General features: G+C 40.0%; 1 protein-coding gene across 2 annotated transcripts in view; it reads left to right on the top strand.

Annotated features, from left to right (window-relative positions):
* Positions 1–19,081, top strand: part of KNTC1 (kinetochore associated 1) — a 73,072-nt gene extending 53,991 nt beyond the window's left edge. For both annotated transcript variants that reach the window (XM_043441745.1, XM_043441756.1), the window contains exons 46-64: positions 1,446–1,617; positions 1,704–1,762; positions 1,894–2,110; positions 3,259–3,332; positions 4,259–4,469; positions 4,589–4,698; positions 7,037–7,083; positions 8,484–8,562; positions 10,352–10,470; positions 10,843–10,978; positions 11,648–11,743; positions 12,127–12,183; positions 13,939–13,993; positions 14,319–14,382; positions 14,749–14,878; positions 15,944–16,033; positions 16,507–16,652; positions 17,689–17,779; positions 18,851–19,081. In XM_043441745.1, coding sequence (XP_043297680.1) covers positions 1,446–1,617; positions 1,704–1,762; positions 1,894–2,110; positions 3,259–3,332; positions 4,259–4,469; positions 4,589–4,698; positions 7,037–7,083; positions 8,484–8,562; positions 10,352–10,470; positions 10,843–10,978; positions 11,648–11,743; positions 12,127–12,183; positions 13,939–13,993; positions 14,319–14,382; positions 14,749–14,878; positions 15,944–16,033; positions 16,507–16,652; positions 17,689–17,779; positions 18,851–18,868 — 1,971 coding nt within the window. In that variant the 3' untranslated portion in view covers positions 18,869–19,081. The remainder of the gene's footprint in view (positions 1–1,445; positions 1,618–1,703; positions 1,763–1,893; positions 2,111–3,258; positions 3,333–4,258; positions 4,470–4,588; positions 4,699–7,036; positions 7,084–8,483; positions 8,563–10,351; positions 10,471–10,842; positions 10,979–11,647; positions 11,744–12,126; positions 12,184–13,938; positions 13,994–14,318; positions 14,383–14,748; positions 14,879–15,943; positions 16,034–16,506; positions 16,653–17,688; positions 17,780–18,850) is intronic.
* The last annotated feature ends 8,512 nt before the right edge of the window (positions 19,082–27,593 follow it).

Here is a 27,593-nt window from a genome sequence, read left to right on the forward strand (position 1 = left end):
TTTATTCTCCATGTTTTATCTTATTTTATTTTATTTTATTTTTTGGCCACTCCTCGTGGCATGTAGGATCGTAGTTCCCCAACCAGGGATCGACTCTGCACCCCTTGCATCGGAAGTACAGAGTATAGTACAGAGTCTTAACCACCAGAGAAGTCCCCTCTCCACGTTCTATCTTAATCCAGTTTTTGCTCTACTGGGGCAATTTAAAACTTGCCAAAAGTACAAAGCCACTAAAAGACTGATTTAGAAGAATTAAGGCAAAAAATATTTGTCATCTGGCAAAAAAATCCCAAAGCACGTAAGACCCAGAATCAGATTTAGCTTTCTATATTAGGTAGGTCCTGGACTCAATTCTATTTGAGTACTTGCCGTAACTTACTGGGCTTCCTCCCAGGTGGCTCAGATGGTAAAGAATCTGCCTGCAATGCAGGAGACCCAGGTTCAGTCCCTGAGTCGGGAAGATTCCCCGGAGAAGGGAATGCCTACCCACTCCAGTATTCTTGCCTGGAGAGTCCCATGGACAGAGGAGCCTGAGAACTACAGTTCATGGGGTCTCAAAGAGTGGGACACGACTGAGCAACTAACACTTTTTTAGTAACTTCCTATTCTTTTACAAATTTTGGTCATAGGAGCTTATATATTTTCTTAAATTAGCTTTTAAAAATCAAAAGAAAATGGGTTGATTTAAAAAGTACAAGCCCCAGGGATTTCCCCAGCATTCCAGTGGTTAGGATGCAGCACTTTCACTGCCGGAGTTCAGTTCCTGGTTGGGGAGCTAAGATCTTTCAAGCCTTTTGGTACAACCAAAAAAAAAAGTTATACAGGCCCCCCAAAATATAAGATATAAACTTAAAAAAGGATGCATGTGTGCACACTCAGTTGTGTCCAACTTTTTCTCACCCCATGTAGTGTAACCCACAAGGCTCCTCTGTCCTTGGGAGTTTTCAGGCAAGAATACTAGAGTGGTTTACCATTTCCTTCTCCAGCAGATTTTCCTGATCCAGTGATCAAACCCATGTCTCCTGCATTACCAGGCATATTCCTTATCACTGAGCCACCTGGGAAGCTATGGAAGCCCTAAAAGAGGACATAGAGGATTCATTTTAGATCTACTGCATATGTACTTAAAGTGAAATCGAGTATTTTTAAGGTACATCTAAAACTATTTGAAAAGAGTATAGAGAACTTCGAACTCTAGAGTATAAGACATCCCACCAGCAACAGCGTTGCAGTGGTTTAATTTCCAGTCGAAATTAGTGTAATTTCTTTAGTAATCACAAAAGTTATGGTTTAGAAAAATAATGTAATAGTTTTAAAGGTAAAACTACAAAAGGTTTTCATCATCTTCATGAGGAGAGACTGTCCCAGGAATGGTATTCTGTAAACATAAAACGCTTAACGATTAGTTTAATCTCACAGGAATAAACCTTTTTATTTTAATACAGGCACTAAGTCTTCTGAAACACTTGAAGTCGTACAGAAGAATTTCTCCCCCAGTGGACCTAGAACATCAGTATATGTTGGAGCACGTCATAACTTTGCCATCAGCTGCCCAAACCAGACTGCCTTTTCACCTAATATTCTTTGGCACAGCACAGAGCTTCTGGAAAATTCTCTGTATGTTCATTAACCTCTTTTGAATTGTCCTGAATAGCCAAAACCTTTTACGTAGGTAAATCATGCTATCTTTGTTTCCTTTCCAGCTACAGAACTCAGTGAAGAATCCTTCCCAACCTTGCTCTTAGTTTCTAAATTAATGAAGGTAATGGGTTAAAACTCGTGAAAGTCATATCTTTGCTCTATAATTCTTTCAGCACCTCTCTAGAAAAATTTATGTAAAGCCCGTAAAAGTGAGCATATAAGTCAGTCATATAACTTTTCCCTTCTTTGAAGTTCTCTCTGGACACTCTGTATGTGTCTACAGCCAAACACGTTTTTGAAAAAAAGCTGAAGCCCAAGCTCCTGCAGTTAACACACGGTAAATCCTCAACAATGATTAACAAGGAGATAGCCAAGATCACTCAAACCATCGAATCCTACCTGTTGTCCATAGTTAACCCAGAGTGGGCCGTAGCCATCGCCATCAGTCTTGCCCAGGATGTCCCAGAAGGTATGGATTCTTTTATTAATTGGTCTTCAAATGGTTGGCTGTGTTGTTTTTGTAACTTGTAAAAAAAAAGATTATACTCCTTTCATTTCCTTCCATTTCTTTTAAGGAGAAGAAGTATGATAGCTTAGAAATGTATGGGACTCCACTGGCAGTCCAGTGGTTAAGACTCCATGCTTCCAATGCAGCGGGAGGAGTTTGGTCCCTGATCAGGGAGTTAAGATCCCGCGTGTTGCGTGGCATGGCTAAAATTTTTTTTATAAAAGTAAAGAAATATATTTGCCCCCCTGTCCTCCCTTGTAACACTGTCATATGTTAAAGAGGCACCAGTGAGGGGATTTCCCTGGTGGTCCAGTGGCTAGGACTGTGCTCCCAGTGGCAGGGGGTCTGGGTTCAATCCCTGGTCAAGGAACTAAGAGCCCACATGCTGCAAATAAGAGTTCAAATGCCACGACTAAAGATCCTGCCTGCCACAGCTAAGACTTGGAGCAGCTAAATAAATACATTAAAAAAAAAAGAGGCACCAGTGAACTTAAGCAAGATGCAGTGTTGCTTGCTTGGGGCTCAGTGCCAGAGGCACCGCCCAACTTGAGTATAAACTCATACCCTCTCATGTCCAGTCATACGTACTTTCTGTAACGAAACCTTAGACACTGTCACATGGTCAAACAGGTACACAATCACTTATTGCCATGTTTTCAATTGTAACAAAAGTTGAAAATAAGTAATTTTTCTAAATGCTCATTTATCAAAAACTGGTTTAAAAAAATAAAGAATATTCATAGAATAGAGTACTGTGTAGTTGATTGGGAAAGATATCCTAGATATATATTAACTGAGAACAGCAGATTATGCTCCATATATGATCTTATCCCATTTGGAATAAAATGCTTGTACATATGCGTGCACACTTGTACACAGAGAACTTCTGGCAGAATGTCGAGGTCTCGGGAATGGGAATAGAAGATTAAGAGATGGCCATCTGTGAACTGTGCTTCCTACTTTGTCTCCTTCTGTCCTGTTTAAGCTGTTTTTTTTTTTTTTTACTATGAGTATGCCTTTCTGTCGTTTTAAAACTGGCTAATTTGGCTAAAATACATTTTCTTGAAAGGATTGTGATTTTCTTTTAAGTCTTTGCTTTATCTGTTTAGGTTCCTTCAAGATGTCCAGTTTGAAATTCTGCCTGTATTTAGCCGAGAGGTGGCTTCAGAATATCCCATCTCAGGTGTGTCTGAACTGTAAAATGGAAAGTTCCTCTTTCTTAAATTGAAGTATAGCTGATTTACAATATTAGTTTCAGGTGTACAACATATTGATTCAAAATTTTCATAAGTTATACTGTTTATAGTTATTATAAAATATTGGGCTATATTCCCTGTGCTGTACAGTATATTCTTGCAGCTTATTTACTTTATTCATAGTAGTTCATGCCTCTTATTCTTGTACCCTTCCCAGCTTTCCTGTCCCTACTGGTAAGCACTAGCTTGTTTTCTCTATCTGTGAGTCTGTTTCTGTTTTGCATATATACTCGTGTATTTTTTAGATTTCACAGATAAGTGATGATATCATACAATATTTGTCTTTGTCTGTCTGACTTATTTCACTCAGCATAATACCCTACAGGTCTGTCCATGTTGTTGCCAATGGCAAAGCTTCATTCTTTCTTATGGCTGAGTAGTATTCCTAAATATACATATACACACACATCACACACTATATCTTCTATAGCCATTTATCTCTCAGTGGACACTTAGGTTGCTTCTATATCTTTGCTATTATAAGTAATGCTGTTATGAGCATTAGGGTGCAGGCTCTGCTGCTTTTTTAAGGTCCACATTTCTATTTATTTTTTAAAACTTATTTTTAATTGGATGATACTTGCTTTACAACATTGTGTTGGTTTCTGCTGTACCACAGTGAGAATCAGCCCTAAGTATACCTATATCCCCTCCTTCCATCCCTTTTCAGCCCACCCTGGTGATAGATTGTTTTCAAGGGTTGGAGACCTAAACTGGAGAAAGAAGATGAGGCTTGGTGTAGATACTAAGGTTGTAACTAAGGCAGGAAGGGACCTTGATTGATAAAGGTGGATTCTTAGTCTCACTGAAGATTTAGAAAACAAGTTTTCTGTTGCTTGGAATTTTTTAAAAGGATGAGACACGTGAAAAAGCTGAAGCTCTGTTGAAGAAGCTTCATATTCAGTACCGGCGATCAGGCACAGAAGCTGTGCTCATAGCCCACAAGCTGAACACTGCAGAGTATTTAAGAGTGATCGGAAAACCAGTGCATCTCATTGTCAGTCTGTACGAACATCCCAGCATCAATCAAAGAATTCAGAATTCATCTGGGAAAGATTATCCTGGTGAGAGCAAAACTCTTTTTGTATCTTTCCATCCAAGGAGAACTATCCTTTTGAGTCCCTGGTATCTTGCATTGAAAACTTGGGGTTCTCTTTTTAATTCTTTATCTTGAATATCTTAGATATTCACACAGCTGCTAAAGAAATAGCTGAAGTCAATGAAATTAATTTGGAAAAAGTCTGGGACATGTTGTTGGAAAAATGGCTGTGCCCGTCCGCCAAACCTGGTGAAGTAAGTGCTTGCTTTGATGGTGTCTGTTGTTGAGTGTGAGCCAGTGGCGTCTCCTCAAAGAAGAGGGTAATTATTTGTCTCGCCATGATATGACTTCTCATTAGAAGCACAGAATCTTAGAAGAAGGAACATTTGAGCATTTTAATAGCTTCTGTTATTTGATGAGTTTTAATGAAGTTGTTTACTTCTTCTTTTCCTTTAAATATTATTTTGCAGCTAGTCTATCTTTTCTTTTTTCACTTGCCAGTATTTTTTTAATTGAAGTATAGTTGATACATTCTTCCTTTTAATTGATGATTTCAGATGAACTGTTATATAATAGAAGTGGCCTATGCTTAGACTTTAGGCTCATATGATTATTTTCTATTTCGAAATAATTTTAAAGGTACAGAAAAGTTGCAAGAATAGTACAAAAGAATTAGCTGTGTATCCTCCACCCAGATCTGTCAGTTTTTAAACATTTTGCCACATCTACTTCATCATTCTCCCTGTAATATGTTTACCCATAACATTTTTCCATACCCTTTGAGTGTAAATTCCATGTGTCATGCCCCTTTACCCTTAATAATTAGTGTGTGATTCAAAGAACAAAGATTTTTGTCTTAATTGGACCACAGTATAATTATAAAAATCAGACACAATTTTGATACAGTATTGATAAAATACATATATATTTATGTTTGCATACTTGAATTTATGGTCCTTGTTACAGTTTAACCAGTTGTGCCAATGATGTTCTTTGTAGTAATTTTCTCCTCTGAGACCAGGATCTAATCCGGGATTATGTGTTGTATTTGTCATGTCTGTAATTTCTTTCACTCTAGAACAGTTCCATAACTTTTCTCTTTCGTGACACTGATATTTTTTAACATTTCAGGCTCGTTATTTTGTCAGTGGCCCCTCCTCTTGGGCTTTTCTGTGTCCTCATGATAAGACTGGAGTTTTGCATTTTGGGCAGTATGTTACCTGGGTGATAGGGTGTCCTTCCCAGGGTATGAGGTTTAGAGGCACATGATGCCTCTTTGCCCAAATAGAGGATGTGAATTTAGATAACTTGGTTACACTGTTGTCTATTTCTCTCAGACACAGTTACTATATTTCCTTTTGTAAGTACTAAGGGAGGTGTTTTGAGACAATGTAATATCCTGCTCTTCTCTAAATTCCTCCCTTTACCACCCATGGCCCTGACTTAGTCTTTATTGATGATTCTTACTTGACTCTTTTATCTGTGCTGAGACTTTGTCTTTTTTGGAGGGTGCAGATTCTTTGGTTTGTAAAATGTCTCATTCTGGATTTATGTTTCTGAGGTTTCTCATGATTAGATTCAAGTTGTGGATTTTTAGCAACAATATTCTATGGGTGATATGTTCTCTTCAGTGTATCACGTAAGGAGACACATAATGTCAGTTTTTTTAGAAATAATATTAACATCTAAATTTGTGATGGGATTCAGCAATCCAAATGCAAAATTTTCTGTATCGTTTCTTTTGAGTTTTCAGGCAGAACTTAATTAAGGAGATTCTGTAATTCTTCTGTTCACCTAGGCAGGTATCCTTGGAAAAAAATGTATTTGTAAACAAATAGTATAACTGATGTGACATTAGCTTTTCAACTCATGGTTTTTATATCACTTGTAATTCAATTTAACAGGTATTTTTTAAGTGTTTACCCAGAGCAAGGACCATGTATCAGTGAAAACAGAAGAGTTAGAAGCATATCCAGGCCACATAGAATCTATGGCCCCATGTTTTAACTTACACATAAATCTGGAACACTAAACTGAAATTCCTCTGAGACTAGAAACTGTGTTTATACACCTAATGCACCTAATGCATTTCTGTGTAAGTCCCCATAAATACATACTGAATTAAGGACAACTCATACAATTCAGAGTCCTTTCCTTTTAAAAATTACACAATGAATGTAAACTCCAGGAGGACAGGAATATTTGTTTTGTTCACTCAGGGAACCCATGTGCCCAGAATTATGCCTGGTGCATGGTAAGCACTCAGTATGTATTTGTTGACCAAATGAACTTGAGTAAACCCATTTTTAAAGCAAGAATCTTCTCATTAAGTGATGAATTACACTAATTTCTTATCTGCAAATGTAATTGTTTTATAAATCTTTTTTTTTTCCTTTGTTGTCATCAAACATGGAAGTGCTGGGAGTTGAACCCCCGGCCTTGTGCACACTAAGTATGTACTCTGCTACTGCACTGCACCCCCCCGTAAATATAATTTTGCATGTTGGACTTTTTCATTTAATAGACTTTCATAAGCTTATGTTGTCAATCAATTTTCTTCTGTTCTTAACTTGTTTATCTACTTTTTCAAAGACACCATCAGAATTGTTTGAACTTCAAGAAGATGAAACACTACGAAGGTATTCTTCCTTTACTTACATTTGTCTAGACCCTGTTGCCCAATACGAATCTTACCAATGATTTTAAAACCAATGGTTTTAAAAAAGGCTTTCTTAGTATAACTTGGATCAGAATCTCTGAGAAGAATCAGTTCATTGACACATGACTATGAGTGTGTTTAAATATCTCCAGTCAAATAAATAAGAAACAACCAAGATCCAGAGTTTCTGAATCCTCTGTGAGTTCGTACACTTAGCAGAGAATGTACCGTGAGCAAAGGAAAACTCTTACATAGCGAGGACTCTGACCCCAGACTTGTACGTGTTCTCTGTCCCTGTCAAGCTAGGCTGGTTCAGATATGGGCCACCAGGATTCCTTTTTCACTTCTAACCTAAGGCTGAGACCCAGAAAGGCACATTGGTGTCACATACTATAAGTCTGATTGGTAACGGCTTGCTGTCTTGAGCAGACTCTTCTCGGTGCTCAAATCAGAAAACACAACAGTCCATTAATGATGCTTGGCTTAGGCGTGGGAGAGGGAATGGTGGCATGCATGCCAGCCTCTTGCCATTTGGTGTAGGCCAAAAGTGTCAGTGGGTCGGGTTACTCATGAAGCTCTCCACCCGACATCAGCCCTGGAGATCTGATAGTGAGAGAGGATATAGGAAGATAAACCCCAGAAAAGAATTTCTCCTGATCTGGGCACAACTGGTCTAGTACCCGCTCCAGGCTCTCCTTCCCTCTGGGCACTCCCTCGTCCTTGCTTAGTCCTTTGAGAGCAAGAACACCTTTGTCTGAGCAAAAGAAAGCTCCTGGAGCATCTGACTGAAGCAGCCAACACAGAAAGGCTTAGGGGGAATAGTTCATAGAGAAAACTCCCAAGATGGAAATCCCAGAGAGTAATTCATGGCAATTTCATAACTTCCTGCCTTTTCCCACTGGAATCTCTATCCCTTCTTCCTCCAATTTGCCTGATCCATCTTGCCCTTCTCTTGGGGGCTGGGGGGAAGGCAGGCAGTCTGCCCTGAGTCCCAAGGTTAAAACATGCCACTAACAAGGTCCTGTGAATTAAAACACAAGTTTCCATGTATAGTAGTGTTCAGTGTACTTTGCAGCTATGGTTTGTATCGATTTCTTAACCAGAGAGATTTAAACTATCAGTTGCTTAGCCATTTCCTAGATGAGAAGAGTGAGGCCTATCTTTTGTGTCTTTATTATCTCCTTTAGCTGTGAAGGAACCCAAGAACAGATTAAGCATCCTTTAGAGGGGAAAGTTAAACAGTGGCCTTGACCCATAGCCCTTCAGGCCTTTGTTTGGGCTGTCTGATGCTATTTTTTTATGGATGATAAAGCAAGTCTCTTGTTTTGCTAATCAGTCACTAAATTAAAATCTAAATGTAATAAAAAAATATTTTTTCAGAGTCCTGTATCTCCTTCTGTCTCGTCCAATTGATTATAGTTCAAGAATGCTGTTCATCTTTGCAACATCAACCACAACCGTAAGCTCTAAAAACTTGGTCAGAACTTATCTTTGTATCTCAGCCTAACATTTTTTTCCCTGCGTATTTACTATTGACAGGTGACTAGGAGAATGCTCTCTGTACTTACTCGAACTATGTCTTACTCTGTAGATGAGGTTTGTAGTATCTGCTGGGCTCCATTTAGTGCTGGCTACAGAAACATCCTATTTTGCAAACTGAGTGGTTCAACTGTTGACAGTCCCCACGGGTTAGCCACCATCACTGTCCTAACACCCTGGCCCAGTGTACGTCACTCAGGAGTGTCCGATTCTTTGTGATTCCATGGACTGCAGCCCGCCAGGCTCCTCTGTCCGTGAGATTTCCCAGGGAAGAATCCTGGAGTGGGTTGCCATTTCCTCCTCCAGGGGATCTTCCTGACCCAGGGATGGAACCCAGGTCTCCCGCGTTGCAGGCAGACTGTCTGCTGTCTGAGCCACCAGGGAAGCCCCCAGCCACATTCCTAATACCAGGGACCCCCAACCAGCAGGCCTGAGAGAAGTCTCCACTCTGGTCTCCAAGCCCTGCCTGGCCTGTCGCACCCCCTCCCCACTAAACTCTTCACTAGTCAGAACTTCCCCTCATCCCTGAAAGCCTGTGACTGACTTTCAGGCTTGTCCATATAGAAATGCCTTCTGGGGAACTTTCCTGGCAGCCCAGAGGTTAGGGCTCTGCACTCTCAGTGCCGAAAGCTCAGGTTTGCTCTCTGGTCAGGGAGCTGAGATCCCGCAAGCCACAGGACATGGTAAAAAAAAAAAAAGTGCTCTCTGAGGCAGTTGGAGCTGAGGGAAAGGAAAGATGTAGGTCAAAGGATGGAAAGAAGAAAGAGGGAAAGGCTAAGATGCTGATCGTTTGTCCTTGATGACAAGCAGCGGGAAGGAAATCCCTCTTTCTCTTGCATCTTCGTTTATCTGATAGTTATCCTGGCACGTAAGTAAAAATTATGTTCCTTGAAACCGACCAGGTTCAGCTCCCAGCTCAGTCATACAAGTGCTTTTCCCTGAGAAAATTGTCGCACCGCGTTGTGTTCGTGTGTGCTTCCTCTTGTGTCATGTAGACATTAATGAATACATTTTGATTAATTAATAATGTGTATGCAAATGTGAACTCAGTTATATATTCAGGAGTTGAGGTTTAATAAAATTAATTTTTATTGCTTCATCAAGAGCCCTCTTAAGTGAACATCTCTCTTGTTTTCAGCACTGAAAATGTGAAGAATGCAGTGGCTGTCAGCAGTTGGGTGTTCCTACCGTTTACCCACCAATGCTTTTGCACTATGAGTGCACATTTTGGGTTGGTCAAAAAGTGTTTGCGTTTTCCCATACATCTTATGGAAAAACCTAACCTGAACTTTTTGGCCAGCCAGTATTAACAAAGTGTAAAATGGTAGAGTCCATCATGGTATTACTATGAAAGTGGTTCTCACCCTGTTCTTTCTGAAAGACTGAGGAGCCCCCAGGCAGGGTCCCATGGAACACAATTTGAGAACCACTGAACCCCCTCCCCCAAGGGCAAACATAGACTTAAATCTTTCTTTTTTTTTTATTTTCTAATTTGGCCATGCACATGGCTTGATGGATCTTAGTTCCTCCACAAGGTATTAAACCTGAGCCCTGGGCAGTGAAAGTGCAGAGTCCTAACCACTAGTCTGCCAGAGAATTCCTGGCTTTAATCTTTTAAAAACCAACATGGCTCCTGTCACCTAGATTGAAACTCATTTACCCAACTGAAACCCATGGGTGCAGCTCTGAAACCTCTTCTGGTCTTACAGATGCTCAGGATGCACCAGCTCACATTCGCCCACAGAACTCGAGCCCTGCAGTGTCTGCTCTATTTGGCTGACAAGGAAACTATAGAATCTCTCTTCAAAAAATCCATCGAAGAAGTGAAGTAAGTGGAATTTTTGTATTAATAGAAAACAGGTCACTCTTTGGAACCATAACTTTTAAGCCTCTTAGTTCGGAAGATTACGTTAGAAGGGCTATGTCAACAAGGTGCTCTTGCCTTGAGTGTCCTTGTTCTGGCAGAGAGGAGACAGGCCCTGAAGAACATCTTATTTCTCTCGAATCTTTGAGACATTTAGAAACTGAGTGTTTTTTTCATCTTCCTCCAGTTGATTTCTTTCTAGTATTTCTTGACTCTATCTTAGAAGCCTAAAACAGACATGTAATAGATCAGTCCAATATTTCTAAGTGTTGGCTTTTATTTTAAACATAAATGTGGCTAGTGAGGAGATTCCCATTTCCTGCCTCTGTTTTCCAGATCTTACTTGAAATGTATAACTTTCCTGGCATCATTTGAGGCGCTGAATATCCCCATCACGTATGAATTATTTTGCAACAGCCCTAAAGAAGGAATGATTAAGGGTCTTTGGAAAAACCACAGCCACGAATCCATGGTATGTACACTGAGTTAGCTGTGGCGGCCTCCAGCCTCTCAGATGCTGTTGCACTCACTTGGCTGCCTGCCACCACTCGGATCCCTGAAAGACAGATCCAAAGAAACCCTTGATTCCTGAACAGGTCTGCTGCTAGGAGAGCTTTCCTGTTTTCCTCTCCTGGCAGGTGACACGGCAACTTGGAAGCCGCCTTACCTCTCTCCCAAAAGCCTAAGGCCTAAAGCCATCCCTTCCTATCAGGGCGAGGTGGCGGGGGAAACACTTTTTTAATCCCTCCCCAAGCCTGTCTGTCCTCATCTAGACAGACTGTCCTTGTGCAGGAAGTTTTGTTCCTCTTCCTTCTAGTTACCAGTGGGAGTTCAGTCTCTGAGGCAGCTGGAACCCAGGGCAGGAAGGATATGGGGCCAACAGGCAAACTGTTCTAGGACACAAGAAACAAAGAGGGGAGGAGGAAGAGGAGCCTGAGATGCTGTTTGTGAGTCCATAACTTCGAGAAAGAAAAATATTTTTTTTTCTTTCCCTAGACAGATGAGGGACTTCATTGAAATTAGGCAGTAGACACAGGTTGGCTGTAAGCATATTTTGTCTTCAGCTATCCTACCTTTTCCAAAGATGGTTGAATTTACTGGTGTCTTGAAACAGTATGATTTTTTTTTCCCCCTGCTTCAGGCAGTGAAGTTGGTGACTGAGCTTTGTTTAGAATACAAAATCTATGACCTGCAGCTTTGGAATGGACTCTTGCAAAAGCTTCTTGGCTTCAATATGGTAAGTAAAACTCAGTGCCCTAGACTGCGGTGTATTGTAAAGATTTTGCACAGCATCTCCTAAACTGATACTTGCACTGATACTTGTTATTGAACAGATGTATGTGGAAAATATTCACTCTCATGGGTTCATACCCAACTTAAAGAATGTGGCATGAGGCCAGAGAAAGTGCAGTCTCAAAACTGACATAAATTTCATTCGAAACAAACAGAAGAGTCCCTGGCGTCTTTTGGTGTTTGTGGATTTATAGGTGACCTTCTCTGGTGATCCTCAGAGAAGATACAGTCTCCTGATATTCTTTGTGAAAGTTTCAGACTCCTAGATTGGACTTTGAAATTTTCCATTTGGGTAATCTTCAGAACTTTTCTGTTTCATTTTTTCAGATTCCTTATCTAAGGAAGGTTTTAACAGCCATTTCTAGCATCTATCCTTTGTGGCAGGTATGTAGTTTTTTCTAAAATAAATTTTACAGAATTTAATCTTTAGACTCACTGACCTTGTGACTCACAGGTACCCTGGATTAAGTAGTCAGTTCCTCAGTGAAGCTGCAGGGTGCTGTTCCATTAAAATGGTGCCTAGACCCGGAATACTCTGTTCGGACTTTGCCTTCCCCGACATCACTTCCCCCAGCCCTCTAGGCCTCATGAATCACATCTCCATTTATGCTCTTAAAACACATGGGCTCAGCTATAACACCTGTCATGGTATAATTTTTTTTAAAACATTCATTTACTTATTTATTTGGCTGCATCAGGTCTTCATTGCGGCATTTGGGCTCAGTAGTTGTGGCATTTGGGCTTAGTTACCCTTCAGCATGTGGGATCTTAGTTTCCTGATAAGAGATAGAACCCCTGTCCCTTACATTGCAAAGTGAATTCTTAACCACCAGACACCAGGGAAGTCCTGGTATAAATTATTTTAATCACACATGTGCCTGCCCATCTTGGACTTTGAAGATTCCTAAAGTCAGAAACCCTGTCATTCATCTTTTCTGAATTTCACTTGTTGTTCACATGCACAATCACTATACATATATGTAATGCATATAATATATAATATGTGAGTGCTGAGTCACTTCAGTCCAATCATGTCTGACTCTTTGTGACCCTATGGACCGTAGCCTGCCAGAAACATATATGTTTTATTCTTAGTTTAATAACTTAGAACATATGCTGAGTAAAATATGAAAATTTTCCTTTACCACTTCCCTTCATAATCTCCCCAGGAGTGACTACTGTTGACAGTTTCCTTTGTTCTCTTCTAGAGTTTTCCTATTATCATATAAGCAGGTGTATGTATACGTGCATGTGTATATTGTGTGTGTGTGTGTATTCATTTTTGTACATATAAATTAAATCACATTACATATAAATGTTTTTTTCAATGTAACAATGGTATCTTGGAGATTGTTTCCTATTAGCACATATAGATCTCCTTTTTTATTGAGATATAATTCACACATAAAATTTACCCTTTTAAAGTATACAATTAAGTGGCTTTTAGTATATTCACAGACTCACAGAGAATACAAAGAAGTGATTACCAGAGAGAAATGGGGAGTGGTAGATTAAGGATATAGGATTAAGAGATAGAACTACTATGTATAAAACAGATAAGCAGGACTTCCTTTGTGATCTAGTGGCTAAGACTGCACTTCCAATGCAGAGGGCCCCAGTTCAATCCCCAGTCAGGGAACTAAATGCCACAACTAAGAGTTCAGATGCACAGTGAAGATCAAAGCTCTTTCATTATGCATCTAAGACCCAGTACAGCCAAAATAAATTAAAAAAAATAGAGAACCAGCATGGGCATATTACATAGCATAGGGAATTATAACCATTATCTTATAATCTTTAGTGGAGAATAATCTGTAAAAATACTGAGTCACTATGTTGCATACCTAAAACTAATATTGTAAATCAACTATATTTCAGTTTTTTAAAATATAAATAAGAGGGTATTTTGCAGAGCAAAAAACAATAATAATAAATCAGCCAGGATTATGTGTTAATATCCTAAAATATATAGTATGAGGAATATTCTAGAATCTTAATGATCTAGAACAGGGAGCTAGCAAGTTAAGATTTTGGTCTTAACATCAAGAATATAAGCTCTAAATGTATATAGTTCTGTGACTACAAAACAGAGTTCATAAGATCCCAGACATTAGTTCTTTAATACACGTGTTTCCACAGGTTCCCTACTTCAGCAGAGCTTGGCAGTGTGTGGTTCAGATACCGCTGCTTTCAGGTATTTTTCTGTGCCCTGAAATGTTGACAGTAGCATTTTATAGTTTTGTATATAGACAGGTTATTGGGTTTGTTTTGGTTTCTTTGTGTGTTTTTTGTGTTTTTTTTTTTTTTTTTTTTTTTAGTGTGGACCATTTTAAAGTCTTTCTTGAATTTGTTACAGTTTTGCTTCTGTTTTTTATGTTTTGGTTTTTTGGCCACAAGGCCTGTGGGATCTTAGCTCCCCAACCAGGGTTCAAACCTGTGTTGCCTGCATTGGAAGGCAAAGTCTTAACCAGTGGACCACCAGGGAAGTTCCTAAACACATTGTTCCTTTTTATTTTCAGCCTCTTGTCCTTTAAGCCCCAGTCAGCTGTCAGATTGTTGTGAGAGTCTCATTGCTGTTCTAGAGTAAGTAAAATATTTTTCCTACCCCCTAAATCAAATTCGTTGCTTATAAAATTCCTTTCTAATAAACGTACCTTTTGAGTAATGCCTTTTTCCTCGGAAGTTAAGCACACCACTTGATTGAAAATAAAATATCTCTATTATTTTTACAGTGTCTACTTTCTTTGTGCAGTGCAGCTAATGAACTTATATTCAGTACACATTCTCTAAAATTTGTACCTAGTTTTAATGTAAATATAGAGTACCTTTTGTGACTACTGTAAACCATATAGTTACGTCATAGATTTTGAGTCTTCTAAGTATTTGTCGCCTGACATGTATAGACTTGAATTCGACAGGTTATTAACTAATTAACATGCTCTCTTGAAGATGTCCAGTTTCAGATGATCTCGACATGATCAGAGTGGCCAGACAGTATGTCCAGTTAGAGCTTCCGGCTTTTGCATTAGCGTGTCTAATGCTCATGCCCCACTCAGAAAAAAGGCACCAGGAAATAAAGGTATCTGGCAAATTACTCATCTGGGGCTGCCAAGGAGGTGGAAGGTCTCACATTGCATGTCCCCTGCCAAAGATTGCCCTTTCTTTTCATCAAACCTGTAAAGCATGAGTAGGATAGAAAGTTTGTGTCGGGGTCTAGCGGGAGGTATGACTGAAAGATAGATGAAGACTCATCTTAGAAAGCCTTAAGAGGAGTTTGGACCTTATTCTCTATCAGTGGAGAACAGTGAATTTTCCTGCAAGTGCAAAGTGAAATGCTCCGGCGGTATTTGGAAGGAAGTAATCCACCTGGGCTTGATCAGAAGAGAGAGGGAGCAAGAAGTAAAACTTCTAGGAAGCTCTTGCATTTGGATAGAAATTCATCTCACTTGATGCACATACAACAGCCTCGTGACTAGGCCAGGGAAGCTTGAGGGGGTGCCCAAAGGAGGGTGGTGGCAACAAAAACAAACCAGAGGAAGATGGCTTGCTTGCAGCTTGACTTGGTGATTAGCCGTGGAAAATAGAAAAGTCAGGTTGTGTGTGGGTGTCTAACAAAGGCACCATGAGCATTCTGAGGACAGAACTTTTAAAAATAGCTCCCATCCCCTTTATACTATAGAATAAATAGAACAAAGCATTTTGAACTGTTTTACAATGATTTCCCTGTGGGTAGCTAAGCCAGTTCATAAAGATCTATATAAATGAACACACGTATTTTTTATTTGTCACTTGCTGTATTCGTTTCATTTTTTTTTCAAAGCCATCTGTGCCTGTCCTTGACTTTGTTCTCTTTTGACTGGTCTTAAACTCATCTGTTGATGCTTTTCAGAGTTTTAGTATTTAAATAGATTCCTTCTGGCACTTAGGATGACAAAATGTTTATTAAACAGCTCTTTGTTGTTGAAATGGGTATTTGTAAAATGCTTTTTCCTTACTTCAGTAAGATAGAGGCGGTCTTTTTTCTGTACTAGATACACTTTAAAATATTTCAAATGTAAATATGAAAACCTTCCAGATTTGACAGAAATTAGTAGTGATTATACTTTTCTATTAATTATGTTTTGATTTTTTTTTTTTTCTCCAGAATTTTCTGGGCTCTTGTGACCCTCAGATCATTTTACAGCAATTAGAGGAGCATATGAATACTGGCCAGTTGGCAGCGTTTTCACATCAAGTAAGTGGCAGTTTCCTCTCCCTTTTGTTACGAAAAATTTATTAGGAGATAATCAATTTTCCCCAAACCAAGATTAAGCTGAAAACTCACCATCTCCATCTGTTGTTAATATATATACAATTAACGTCACTTTCATTAAAGCCGAGGTAAATTTTTAAAAGTCAAAAACCCTGGGTGTCCTGTTTACTTCTGTGCACAGTGGAAAATCTGTAGCCTTCAATGCTTGTCACTATGATGAACAGATTTTCCTCAAAAAAAATCCCGAAGTGCTTAACAACAGCAACTTTTAATTTATTCACTGTATGCTGAAATGGGCCAAAGCAGTCCCCACCCCCAGCCCACGCCCTCACGAGGAAGGCTTAGTCACTATGCAGTGATAATTTAACATCTAATTGTCAGAAATGCTTTGGTACTGAAGGAGACAAGGTGGCATTTAACACATTTTGAATATGATGATACCTGTTATTCTATAGATTAGAAGTCTGGTGCTGAAAAATATCATAGATAAGAAAGAGTTTGGGATTTTGGCAAAGACAAAATACTTCCCAGTGTTGAAATCACACATGATAAATACCAACAACATCACTGAACTTGTAAACTATTTGGCAGATGAGTTGAGGTAAGTTGATAAATTTTTTTTTAAAACAACTTAGTGTAAAAAACACAAAAACAACTTAATGTAGAATATACTAAAATTTATCTTTACTTTGTAGGAACATACCAAATAATTGTAAAGCTATTTGGTTGTAATTAAAGTCTCTGAATATTAAACTGTAGCATCACTACATTATGCATACCATACTGCTAACACATACTCAGAAGCAGCTGTTTTGTAACCCAGTCTCTTGGAACATGAACTTGAAATCAGACAATTAATCAAGCTGCCTGAAATCCCAAAATAGGCATCTCACAATCCTTCTAAAACCCCACATTACAACTTTATTCCTTAGACGTTTGACTAGAGGCATCGACAACTGTATATAACATCATTTTTTCTAAGCGTATCTAATTTTCCAGTACCCACAAGTTTAGAAATAGTATCCCTTGGGATGGTGTTGGGTGCAAATTTGGAAATTAAAAAGAAGGGCAAAATGAGTTGGCACTGAAGAAAGAGAAAGCTCAATCAGGACTGAAATATTTCCAGATCCATCCCTACATTTGTTTGGTCTAACTGTGCTGATCCCTGGAAAGTGTCTCTTTCTCAATATCATGCCATGGATTTCTTTTTCTTTTCTTTTTTAAATTTTTATTTCTTTTTTTATTTGGCTGCACTGGGTCTTAGTTGCAGCATGTAGGATCTTTAGCTGTGGCATGCGGGATCATCCTGTGGGATCTTAATTCCCTTTCCAGGGATCAAACCCTGGTTCCCTGCACTGGGAGCATGGAGCCTAAGCCACTAGATGACCAGGGAAGTCCCATGCCATGGATTTCTTTCTGCTTGTTTACCACTTGTGATCCAGCCATAATTGCAGGTTGTCGTTTATGAACAAGTAATATTTTTGAGGTAACGTTGATATATATACTAAGCTGCACATACTTTAGGTATGTCATTTGATAAAGCTTGATGTACACCTGTGAAGCCATTGCCGTAGTCGAGATGGCAGACCTACACATCACCCCCACATTTCCCTCATGCCCTTCTTCTTATTTCATAGTTTAAATGACGCTTCAGTCTTTATAACTGAATATTACAAGCATTGTGGGAAGCCCATACCACCAGGCACCACGCCCTGTGAAACTCTGAAGGTAAATCTGGCCCAAGTTACTGGGTTTTAACCTAACACCATTTCTATTTCTAGGATCTTGATATTGAGCCAGCCTGTTCTGGAGATAAATGAGTTTTTATATGCAACTGCATGTGTTTTTACATTTCACTTTTTGTATGAGAGAGTCCCAGACTCAGCAGCCGTGTGGCCTCAAGCCAGTTGCTGTACCTGAGTGGCCTGCAGTTTTCAGATCTGGCCCTCCCAGCCTCTCAGGTGCTTTCAAGAATCACGACTCCTTGTGGAGTCTTGTTTTTAATACAGGGGCAGGTGACAAACCAAGTTTTATTGTATTTACTTATTTGGCTGTACCTCGAAGCTTGTGGGATCTTAGTTCCCCACCGGGGGCCTGAACCCGGGCCCATGGCAGTGCAAGTGCAGAGTCCTAACCACTGGACCACCAAACTAAATTGCAAAGTGCATTGATTAATGTTGTGCTGGAGTTACCATTGCTTTTATTTCTTTTTCTTTAATTAGCTAAGACATATATGTCCAGTATAGAAAAACAAAAATCTGGAGGAGGAAAAATAATAATAACAAAAAAACTGATCACTTGAGATACGATCCCTGTTAACATGTTGGTGTGCATTCTTCTAAATGCTTTTGTGTATAAAAACAGCACATAAATAATTTTTACTCTTGTTCTGAACTTAAGTATAAAGTAAAATTTTTCATTTTGATCGTGTTTTGGTAGTTTTAGTAAACATAATTAGGTTGTTGTGGTTTTTTCTTCCCTTAGTCCAGAGCAAGCATATTAAAGTATTTAGTCTACATTTTGTTAACATCCATTATTAACTTCCTTTGTTCATTTCCAGTCTATTGTGATCAATGGCATAAGATTACTTTTTTCAAAAAGGGAGAGTATTGATTCAAGAGACAAGTTTGTGGCCCTTAAAATGTATCTGTTTTTCTCTGATCATAGTTGTCTAAAATGCAAAATAATCTCATACATAGATTTTTAGCAGTATAGTTAAGTCTTTTCTGTAGTTTGTCAAACCATTTTCTATTTAAAACACTGACACTCATAAAAATGCTTGTGTTTCTTTCCATTTAGATGTTTAATGGATCCTAATCAAAGTTTTTTCAAGAAGAACAAGAAGTTTGGAATCTGTTAATAACTGACACTATTTATTACAGTTTTTAAATTGTGCAATCTGTGTGCAATAGCTATTGTCAAATATTCCCCGAGAAGTAATAACTAAGATGCTTAATAACAGCAGAACTGCCTCATAAACAACTGATGTCCCAAATTAATAAATCTTTTCCTTGCCGGTTATGTGCATAACTTGTAGAGACTCTATCAGTTTTTTGGTACTCTATATGAAGAAAAGTATTTTGCTCTCCCCATAAGTAAAGCAACTGCTTTCATCCTGTCTCTTCCACCTATGTAGGTAAGAATATTAGTCTCTTTTTTTTTTTTTTAAGTCTTTATTGAATTTGTCACAATATCATTTCTGTTTTATGTTTTGGTTTCTTGGCCACAAGGCATGTGGGATCTTAGCTCCCCGACCAGGGATCAAACCTGTGTCGCCTGCATTGGAAGGTGAAGTCTTAACCACTGGGCCATCAGAGAAGTCCCAGAATATCAGTCTTTTTAACGTCATTCGAGTAAATATGTCTATAATCTTTGCTGCTGCGTGTATCCGTCAGTGGCCAGCCAGATGTACAGAAACCACTCTAGATAGTTGAAGCAGAGAAGGATTGAGTGTCAGGAACTGATTACAGAGGTATCAAGTGGACTGAAAGGCAAAAGGGAGATGAAGAAGGGGCACTGGAGAAGCCGAAGGGGAGGGGCTGTTAGCCTAATATCAGAAGCTGCCTTTGGGGACTTCCCTGGCAGTCCAGTGGTGAAGACAACGCTTCCCATGCAGGGGGCTCGGCTTCCATCCCTGGTTCAGGAACTAAGATCCCACAGCAGCACATCAAGTGGAAAAAAAAAAAAGCTGCTGCTTTGGCTCTGAGCCGGGGGTGCCGCTGTTCCAGAGACTGAGCCTCCTCCCCCTGGCGCTGCTGCCCACGCAGCCCTTGGTCATCCTCCACTAGTGCTGCACTGCCAAGCCCCCTCCAATAGGGGGGAAAAAAGCAGCGTTTTGCTTTCAGCAACCTTCTAATTCCCGTGCCTATGCCAAGAAATGACAGAGCTAAACAGAAGCCATCTGGCAAGGAGCCTGAGAGATGAAGGCTGCAGGCTGTAAGCCCCTGGCAGGACAGGAAGGAAGCTGGCTGGAAGGGCTGCGTGAAGCTGAAAACCTGCAGCAGTACCCAGAACACAGAAATGTTAATCACACCTCTTTTGGTTCTACTTGTGAATAAACTGAAGCTGATAATACTAGAATTCATTTGCCTTTGTTTGGCTTGTGGAGAAAAATATTTCTGTATAGGAAAGTCAACATAATATTTATCCAAAACCCATGTTTTTAATTATAACAAGTCTGGGTTTGACCCCCCTGGCTCCATCACCTACTAGCTGTGTGATCCTAGATGAGTTGTTATATAATGTCCCAAAGCCTTAATCCCCTCATTTGTGTACCTCTTGGCTTCAGGTTTATTAGATGGTCCACCACTTACTGTCTTCTGGACTTTTTACACCAGTATGTTTCACAAAGCTTAGTATTTTTGGAGTTACTTCCTTAACATACATTCCCAGGAACATATTTACCAGATCAAAGGGAACGCAGGACGTTTTAAAGACTAGATGCAAATTGCCAAACTGCATGCATTTCCAACGGTCTTCACGAAACCCTATTCCTACCAGAAACACACGTCACCTTTACTTCATCCTCCCAAAAGGTGGGCAGTTTTTCTTTTTAAAACTTCTTGCTAATTTAATCAGTGAAAATAGTGTCTCAGTATTTACATTTGTATTTCTTTAGCATCTATGTGATTAGTCCTTAAAAAAACTGTAATTATAAGGCTGAGCTCACAAGTAGAGCCTGTGATTGTTACTCTTGGGCATAAATGTGCAAGGAACAAAAGGGTCACGTGGTGGCACTAGAAGGTAGCAAATGGAAATGACCGTTTCCACTTCATCAGCAGTCCCCAACCTTTTTGGCACCAGGGACCAGTTTTGTGGAAGATAGTTTTTCCACAAACGGGGGTCAGGGGGTGGGGGTGGTTTCGGGATGATTCAAGCACATTACATTTATTGTGCAGTTTATTATTATGACATTGTGATGTATAATGAAAAATTACATAGCTTACTATAATGCAGAATCAGTGGGAGTCCTGAGCTTGTTTTCTTGAGCTCAAGCAGTGATGCAAGCAATAGGGAGTGGCGGTAAATATAGATGAAGCTCCACTTGCTCGCCCGCTGCTCACCTCCTGCTATGTGGCCCAGTTCTTAACAGGGCACCAACCAGTACTGGTCCATGGCCCAAGGGGTTGGGGACGCCTGCACTTCCTGGACTCAAGCTGGGCTAAAAAGGATTTCTTTCTCCGTCTTAACACTGGTTTCATTGTTCAGAGTAAAGTTCTGTATGTTAACTGGATTCATTGTGGTGATCACGTCATCATATATACAAATATTGAATTATGTACACCTGAAACTATTATTACATGTCAGTTATCCCTCAATACAATAAAATAATTTTAGATTAGGAAGCATATCAAATAAATTGGTTGGAGATGAATAGACATGCACACAAGTTCTGATAGGTAGCAGGTTAGCTTTTTTTTGGGGGTAAGATTATTTTATTTTTCAGCTGTGGTGGGTCTTCGTTGCTGCAGTTGGGCTTTCTCTAGTTGAGGCGAGCAGGGTCTGTTCTTCATTGCAGTGTTTAGGCTTCTCATTGCAGTGGCTTCTCTTGTTGAGGAGCACAGGCTCTAGGCACACAGGCTCAGTAGTTGTGATGCAGGGGCTTAGTTACTCCTCAGCATGTGGAATCTTCCAAGACCAGGGATCAAACCCCCATGGCCCTTGCATCATCAGGCGGTTTCTTAACCACTAGACCACCAGGTGGGCCCACAGGTTAGCTTTTAATATGCCAATGAAGTAGTTTTTTGCTATATAAATATATTTGAATTTAAGTTCAAATACGTAATTAGCCAGGATCTTTTTTGTTATTATATTTATTGTATTTTTATTAGCCATGACCATTTTTATTTTCCACTTGTCTCCATACAGCCATTCTCCATCCCCTTCCCTAAGCATATTCTAAAAACTCAGGCTCAGTAGGTGTGGCTCATGGGCCTGAGAGCTCATGGGCTCAGTAGTTGTAGTACACAGGCTTAATTGCTCCAAGGCACGTGGATTCTCCCAGACCAAGGATCAAACCCGTGTCCCCCACACTGGCAGGCAGACTTATCCACTGCACTACCAGGCATGTCAACAAAGATCTTGATGAAATTTTAAAAATTTATATTCTGGGACTTCCTGGTGGTCCAGTGATTAAGACTCCATGCTTCCACTGCAGGGGGTGCTGGTTTGATCCCTGGTCGGGGACTTAAGATCCCCACATGCCCATGTAGCACTGTCCAAAAAATTACATTTTAAGACAAGAAATATTGAAACAAACCTTTATCTGCTTGTGTTGGCCTCCTCCCTCCCCTCCAGTATGCACCGTGCGTCTGCATTATGCATTAACCAGACCTCCCCTGTGGCAGAAATACCTGCTCAGCCATAAAACCCAGTTTTTCTTCTTCTGGCACTGGCCATGCAACTGGAAGATACCATTCCCTTCGCATCTGTTTGTGCCGATACCTTCAGTGAGTGCTACGTAAAATGCCAATATATTGGTTTCCTTATAGCAGTTGGTTCAGTACAGACTGGTCAGACAACCCGGGAAGATACTGGGCCACACCTAATGGAAGTTCTTAGCTTAAATACTTACGACCTTATGTTACTAGCTATATTACATGTATTCTGCCTAATTCACAAGATTATTGTTTCTTGCATGGCCAAATGTGTGACTGGTCCTCAGATAAATTGAATGACGACTAGGTGACTTGGAGATGACTGATAATATTGTTCTGTAAGATCAATGATTGTAATAGTGTAGCTTTAGATTTGGAAAGAAGCAACAGGAAAGAACCATTTTCTAGACCATAGCAGACCAGTAAGACAGGTAGTCCAAAAGCCTTTGGTTATAGTTAATAGGGCCTAGTCCAGTAACGTGTGTGTGTGTGTGTGTGTGTGCTCAGTCATGTCTGTTTGTGACTCCATGGACTGTAGGCCCCCAGCTCGTGTGTGTGTGTGTGTGTGTGTGTGTGTGTGTGTGTGCGCGCACGCTCAGTCATGTCTGACTGTGACCCCGTGGACTGTAGCCCACCAGGCTCCTCTGTCCATGGAATTCTCCAGGCAAGAATATTGGAGTGGGTTGTCATTTCCTTTTCCAAGTCCAGTAATAACACAGCCCCCCACTCCCTAAAAAAGAAAAAAGCCCATCAATGAAATCCACACCTGACCTGGAAATGAACATTCCTAGCGTCATGGGACAAATTGGTCACAAAATACCTCCCAAACCTTGATTGCAATTAAGACTGAAAGAAAGGAGTTATAAAATAAAGAATGGTGCCCACCATCCAGTTCTACAAGAATCAAGTCATTAACTGCTGTGGTCACTGACCTACAACACACCCTGAAAGGAATTCAGGGCGAAGATCAAGCTGAGGCACTTTGTTCTCTGGGAAAACTGGCAGAACTGGCCCTCAGATTGTTAGATATTTTCAGGAGAGAATTTTGTAAACCCAATTTCTTGCATCTTCCTGTCTCTGGAAAAGCACTAAACCCACTATGGTGTTCCTGGTAACAAACCGCAACCTTCTACCAATATGTCTGGTAGATTTCATGTCCCCCTTCACGAAAACCACATATATGCTAACCTCCCCCTTACCTCTTTGGAATAGCCCTCAGAGCTGTCTGAGTCACTGTCTCTCAACCTATAATCCTTAGGTTGGTTGGGGTAAAAGTTTTCATTTCTTTCTTATACTATTGATTTTTTTCATCAATACTTTCTAGGAAGATTTTCTATAAAAAAAGGTTCTCCTTTAAGACTTCCCTGGCAGTTCAATGGTTAAGACTCTGTGTTTCCACTGCAGAGGGTGTGGGTCTGATCCCTGGTCCGGGAATTAAGATCCTGCAGGCTGCTTGATGCAGCCAAAAATTTTTAAAAAATAAACAGTTCTCTCAGTAGATCTACCAGGAAAAGGCACCCCTCTGTGGAGGGTCACATTCTTTTTTCTTGATTTGGCTGCACCAGGTCTTCGTTGTGGCATGCAGCATCTTTAGTTGCAGCATGTGAACTCTTAGCGATGTAGTTCCCTGACCAGGGGTGGAACCCAGGCCCCCTGTATTGGGAGCACAGAGTCCTGGCCACTGCACCACCAGGGAAGTCCAGGGTCACATTTTTTAAAGCACAGTGTTTAAAAACTGGATCTCAGTTGCAGCCCAGTATTTCCTGCCCATGTACACCATGACTCACAAGTGGATCCAGTCCACCTGCCTTTCTAGCCTCAATGTTCCCACTCTCCCCTTTTCTCTGGCCAGCCTCTCTCCTTCCCCAGTCACTTGCTAGGCCATAACCATATTTACTTCCTTCCCAAAACTATTAAAAGTTACCTTTGTCGCTTTCTCTATTGATCATTTCACTATTCATTAATTTGTCCCCAAACCTTAGGACTGTGCCTCATGTAGGAGACTTTAATACGTTTGTATGAGATAAGTAAATTTTGGCTGCCCATTTTTCAGGGTAAAATTCCTTCCTTGAATGTTTCATGGTCACATGCACACATGAAGGCACCTCATTACACATAACAAAAAGAGAAATTTAGCAACAACTAAATAAGTAAAGACACTATATTTAATTTTCGTGACTCATGCACAGTCTTTCATCATCTCTAGCTTTGCATGAAGTGGCTCATTGCCATTCCTTTGACTAGTTGGAGTAAAGAATCTAATTAGTGGGTCTCTCTGCTTGCCCTTCTTAAGGATGGAAAAGCTGGTCTGACAAGATGGAAGATATTCAGTCTTCTTTGTACTGTTTCTTCTGGGGCCCAGAGATTTGGAATCTACTTGCTTTGCTTATGTAAGCACATTGGCTCCCTCCCCTGGGTAGTTTTTGACAGAGTTAGCTTTAAATAAGAGAATAAGACCAAAGAGTTTGGGTGAACACGTCCGTCCAGTTGGGAGTAGCCAAGTAAGCACACAGATGTGCTTAAGATAACCAACGGGTTCTTTTTAGTTGTTGAATGCTGGTGCCCTAGATATAATAGGCTAGTGATCCCCCAACTTTTCTGTGGCATGCCCTTCAGTTAAAACGTTTGAATATGTACTCCCAATGTATATTCCTTTAGTAGAGATTTTGAAAAGAAGAAATATGAACACATTCAATATCTTCTAATAACCTATCATGGGAAAAAACCTAAAGCTATATACCTGAAACTAACAGAATATTGTAAGTCAACTATAGTTAAATTTTAAAAAAGAAGACAAAGAGGGACTTCCCTGGTGGTCCAGTGGCTAAGACTCCTCACTCCCAATGCAGGGGGCCTAGGTTTGATTCCTGGTCAGGGAACTAGATCCTGTGTGTCACAACTAAGGCCCAACACAGCCAAAAAAATAATTATTTTTTAAAAGAAAAATAAAAAATTAAGATTCTAATACTTTCTCTGTATATCCAGTGGATTGTCCTATGCACTCCATGTTGGAAACCTCTGGCATAGACAACTTTACTTTGCAATACTCTTTTAATATTGAGGTATAATTTACATACAATAAAGCACATAAATCAAAGTTGGGTTACTTTTTCCCTATGTCTACAGCTGTATAATGATAATCCTTATCAAAATATAGAACATTCTAACACCCCAGAAGACTATCTGGTGCCCCCTCCTAGGTAGAGCATATTTCCCCCATTAATAACCATTGTTCTGACCTCTGCCATCATAGATTATTAGTTTGACCTGGTTTTGAACCTTCTTTAAGTGGACTATTACAGCATCTACTCTAGAATCTGACTTCATTCCTCAACATTTTAAGAGTCACCTGTATTATTTTGTATAGCAATAGCAGTAGTTCATTCTTTTCCATTCTTGTGAGTATCCTATTGTATTAATGTACCTTAATTTATCTATTTTACTCTCTTTTTTTGGCCAGACAGCAGGTGGGATCTTAGTTCCCCAACCAGGGATCAAACCCAGTCCCCTCTGCATTGGCAGCTTGGAGTCTTAGCCACTGGACTGACAGGGACATCCCTACCCATTCTACTTGCTTTTTTTTCTTGTTTGTGCTGGGTCTTCATAGCTGTGCGTGGGCTTTCTCTAGTTGTGGTGAGCAGAGGCTACTCTTCACTGAAGTGCACAGGCTTCTCATTTCTTGGCTTCTAAGGAAACGGCAACCCACTCCGGTATTATTGCCTGGAGAATCCCATGGACAGAGGACCTGGCAGGCTACAGTCCATGGGGTCACAAGAGTCAGACATGATTTAACAACTAAACCTCAATAGTTGCAGCATGCAGGCTCAGTAGTTGCAGCTCTTGAACTCCAGAGCACAGGCTCAGTAGTTGTGGCACATGGGCTTCGTTGCTCCACAGCATGTGGGATCTTCCCGGACCAGGGGTCAAACCAGTATCTCCTGAACTGGCAGGTGGATTATTATCCACTGTTCCACTAGGGAAGTTCCCCATTCTACTCTTGACACATACCTGGGTTATTACCGGTTTTTAACAATGATGAATGAAGCTGCTCTGAGCACTCCTGTACATGTTTTTGATGGACAGAAGCCCTCATTGAGAGTTTCCCTGATGGCTAGAGAGTAACCCCCACTTGCCACAACTAGAGAAAAACACATGCAGCAATGAAGATCCAGCACAGCCAAAAAATAAATAACATTTAAAAAAAGAAGAAGAACACTCACTGACTGTGGGTGTGTTTCCGGGAGTGGAAGTGCTTTAGTAAACATTGCCAAACAGTCTTGCCAAAGTGGTTGTACCATCTACACTCCCTCTAGCCATGTGTGAGAGATTACCCCACATCTGTGATGAGACTTTGAATCATCAGTCCTTTTAATTTTATTATTTTTATGTATTTTTAAAATTTGTATTGGAGTTTAGTTGATTTACACTGTTGAGTTAGTTTCAGGTCTACAGCAAAGTGTTTCAGTTATACATATATGCATATTCATTTTTTCAGAAGCTTTTCTCATATATGGTATCAAAGAATATTGAATAGAGTTCCCTGAGGAATACAGTAGGTCCTTGTTGTTTATCTGTCTTATATATAGTAATGGGTATAGGTTAATCTCAAACTCCTGATTTATACCTCTCCTCCCCATTTCCCCTTTGGTAACCATAAATTTAGTTTTGATAACTGCTAAGTCTGTTTCTGTTCTGTAAATAAGCTCATTTGTATCATTTTTAAAAATCAGATTCTGCATATGGTATCATATTTTTCTTTGTCTGACTTACTCAGTATCATAATCTCTAAGTCATCCAGTTTGCTACAAATGGCATTACTTTGTTCTTTTTTATGGCTGAGTAGCATTCCATCGTGTATCTGTACCATATCTTCTTTATCCATTCATTTGTTGATGGGCATTTAGGTAGCTTCCATGTCTTGGCTATTGTAAACAGTGCTGCAGTGAACACTGGGGAGCATGTATATCAGTCCTTTTAATTTTAGCCATCTTGGTGGGAGACCTTACAATACTCTTGATGAAGTGGGAGAAAATGCCAGGACAAACATCTTGTCTTCCGATCTGGTTTATCTCCTCTCGCTTTTCCACTTGAGATTTATGGATGAGTTAAATCCACAATGTATCTGTACATCTCAGAGTCCAGTGGCCATCATTCTATATGATCTC

This window comes from Cervus canadensis, chromosome 1, assembly GCF_019320065.1.
Source record: "Cervus canadensis isolate Bull #8, Minnesota chromosome 1, ASM1932006v1, whole genome shotgun sequence".
NCBI classification, from domain to species: domain Eukaryota; kingdom Metazoa; phylum Chordata; class Mammalia; order Artiodactyla; family Cervidae; genus Cervus; species Cervus canadensis.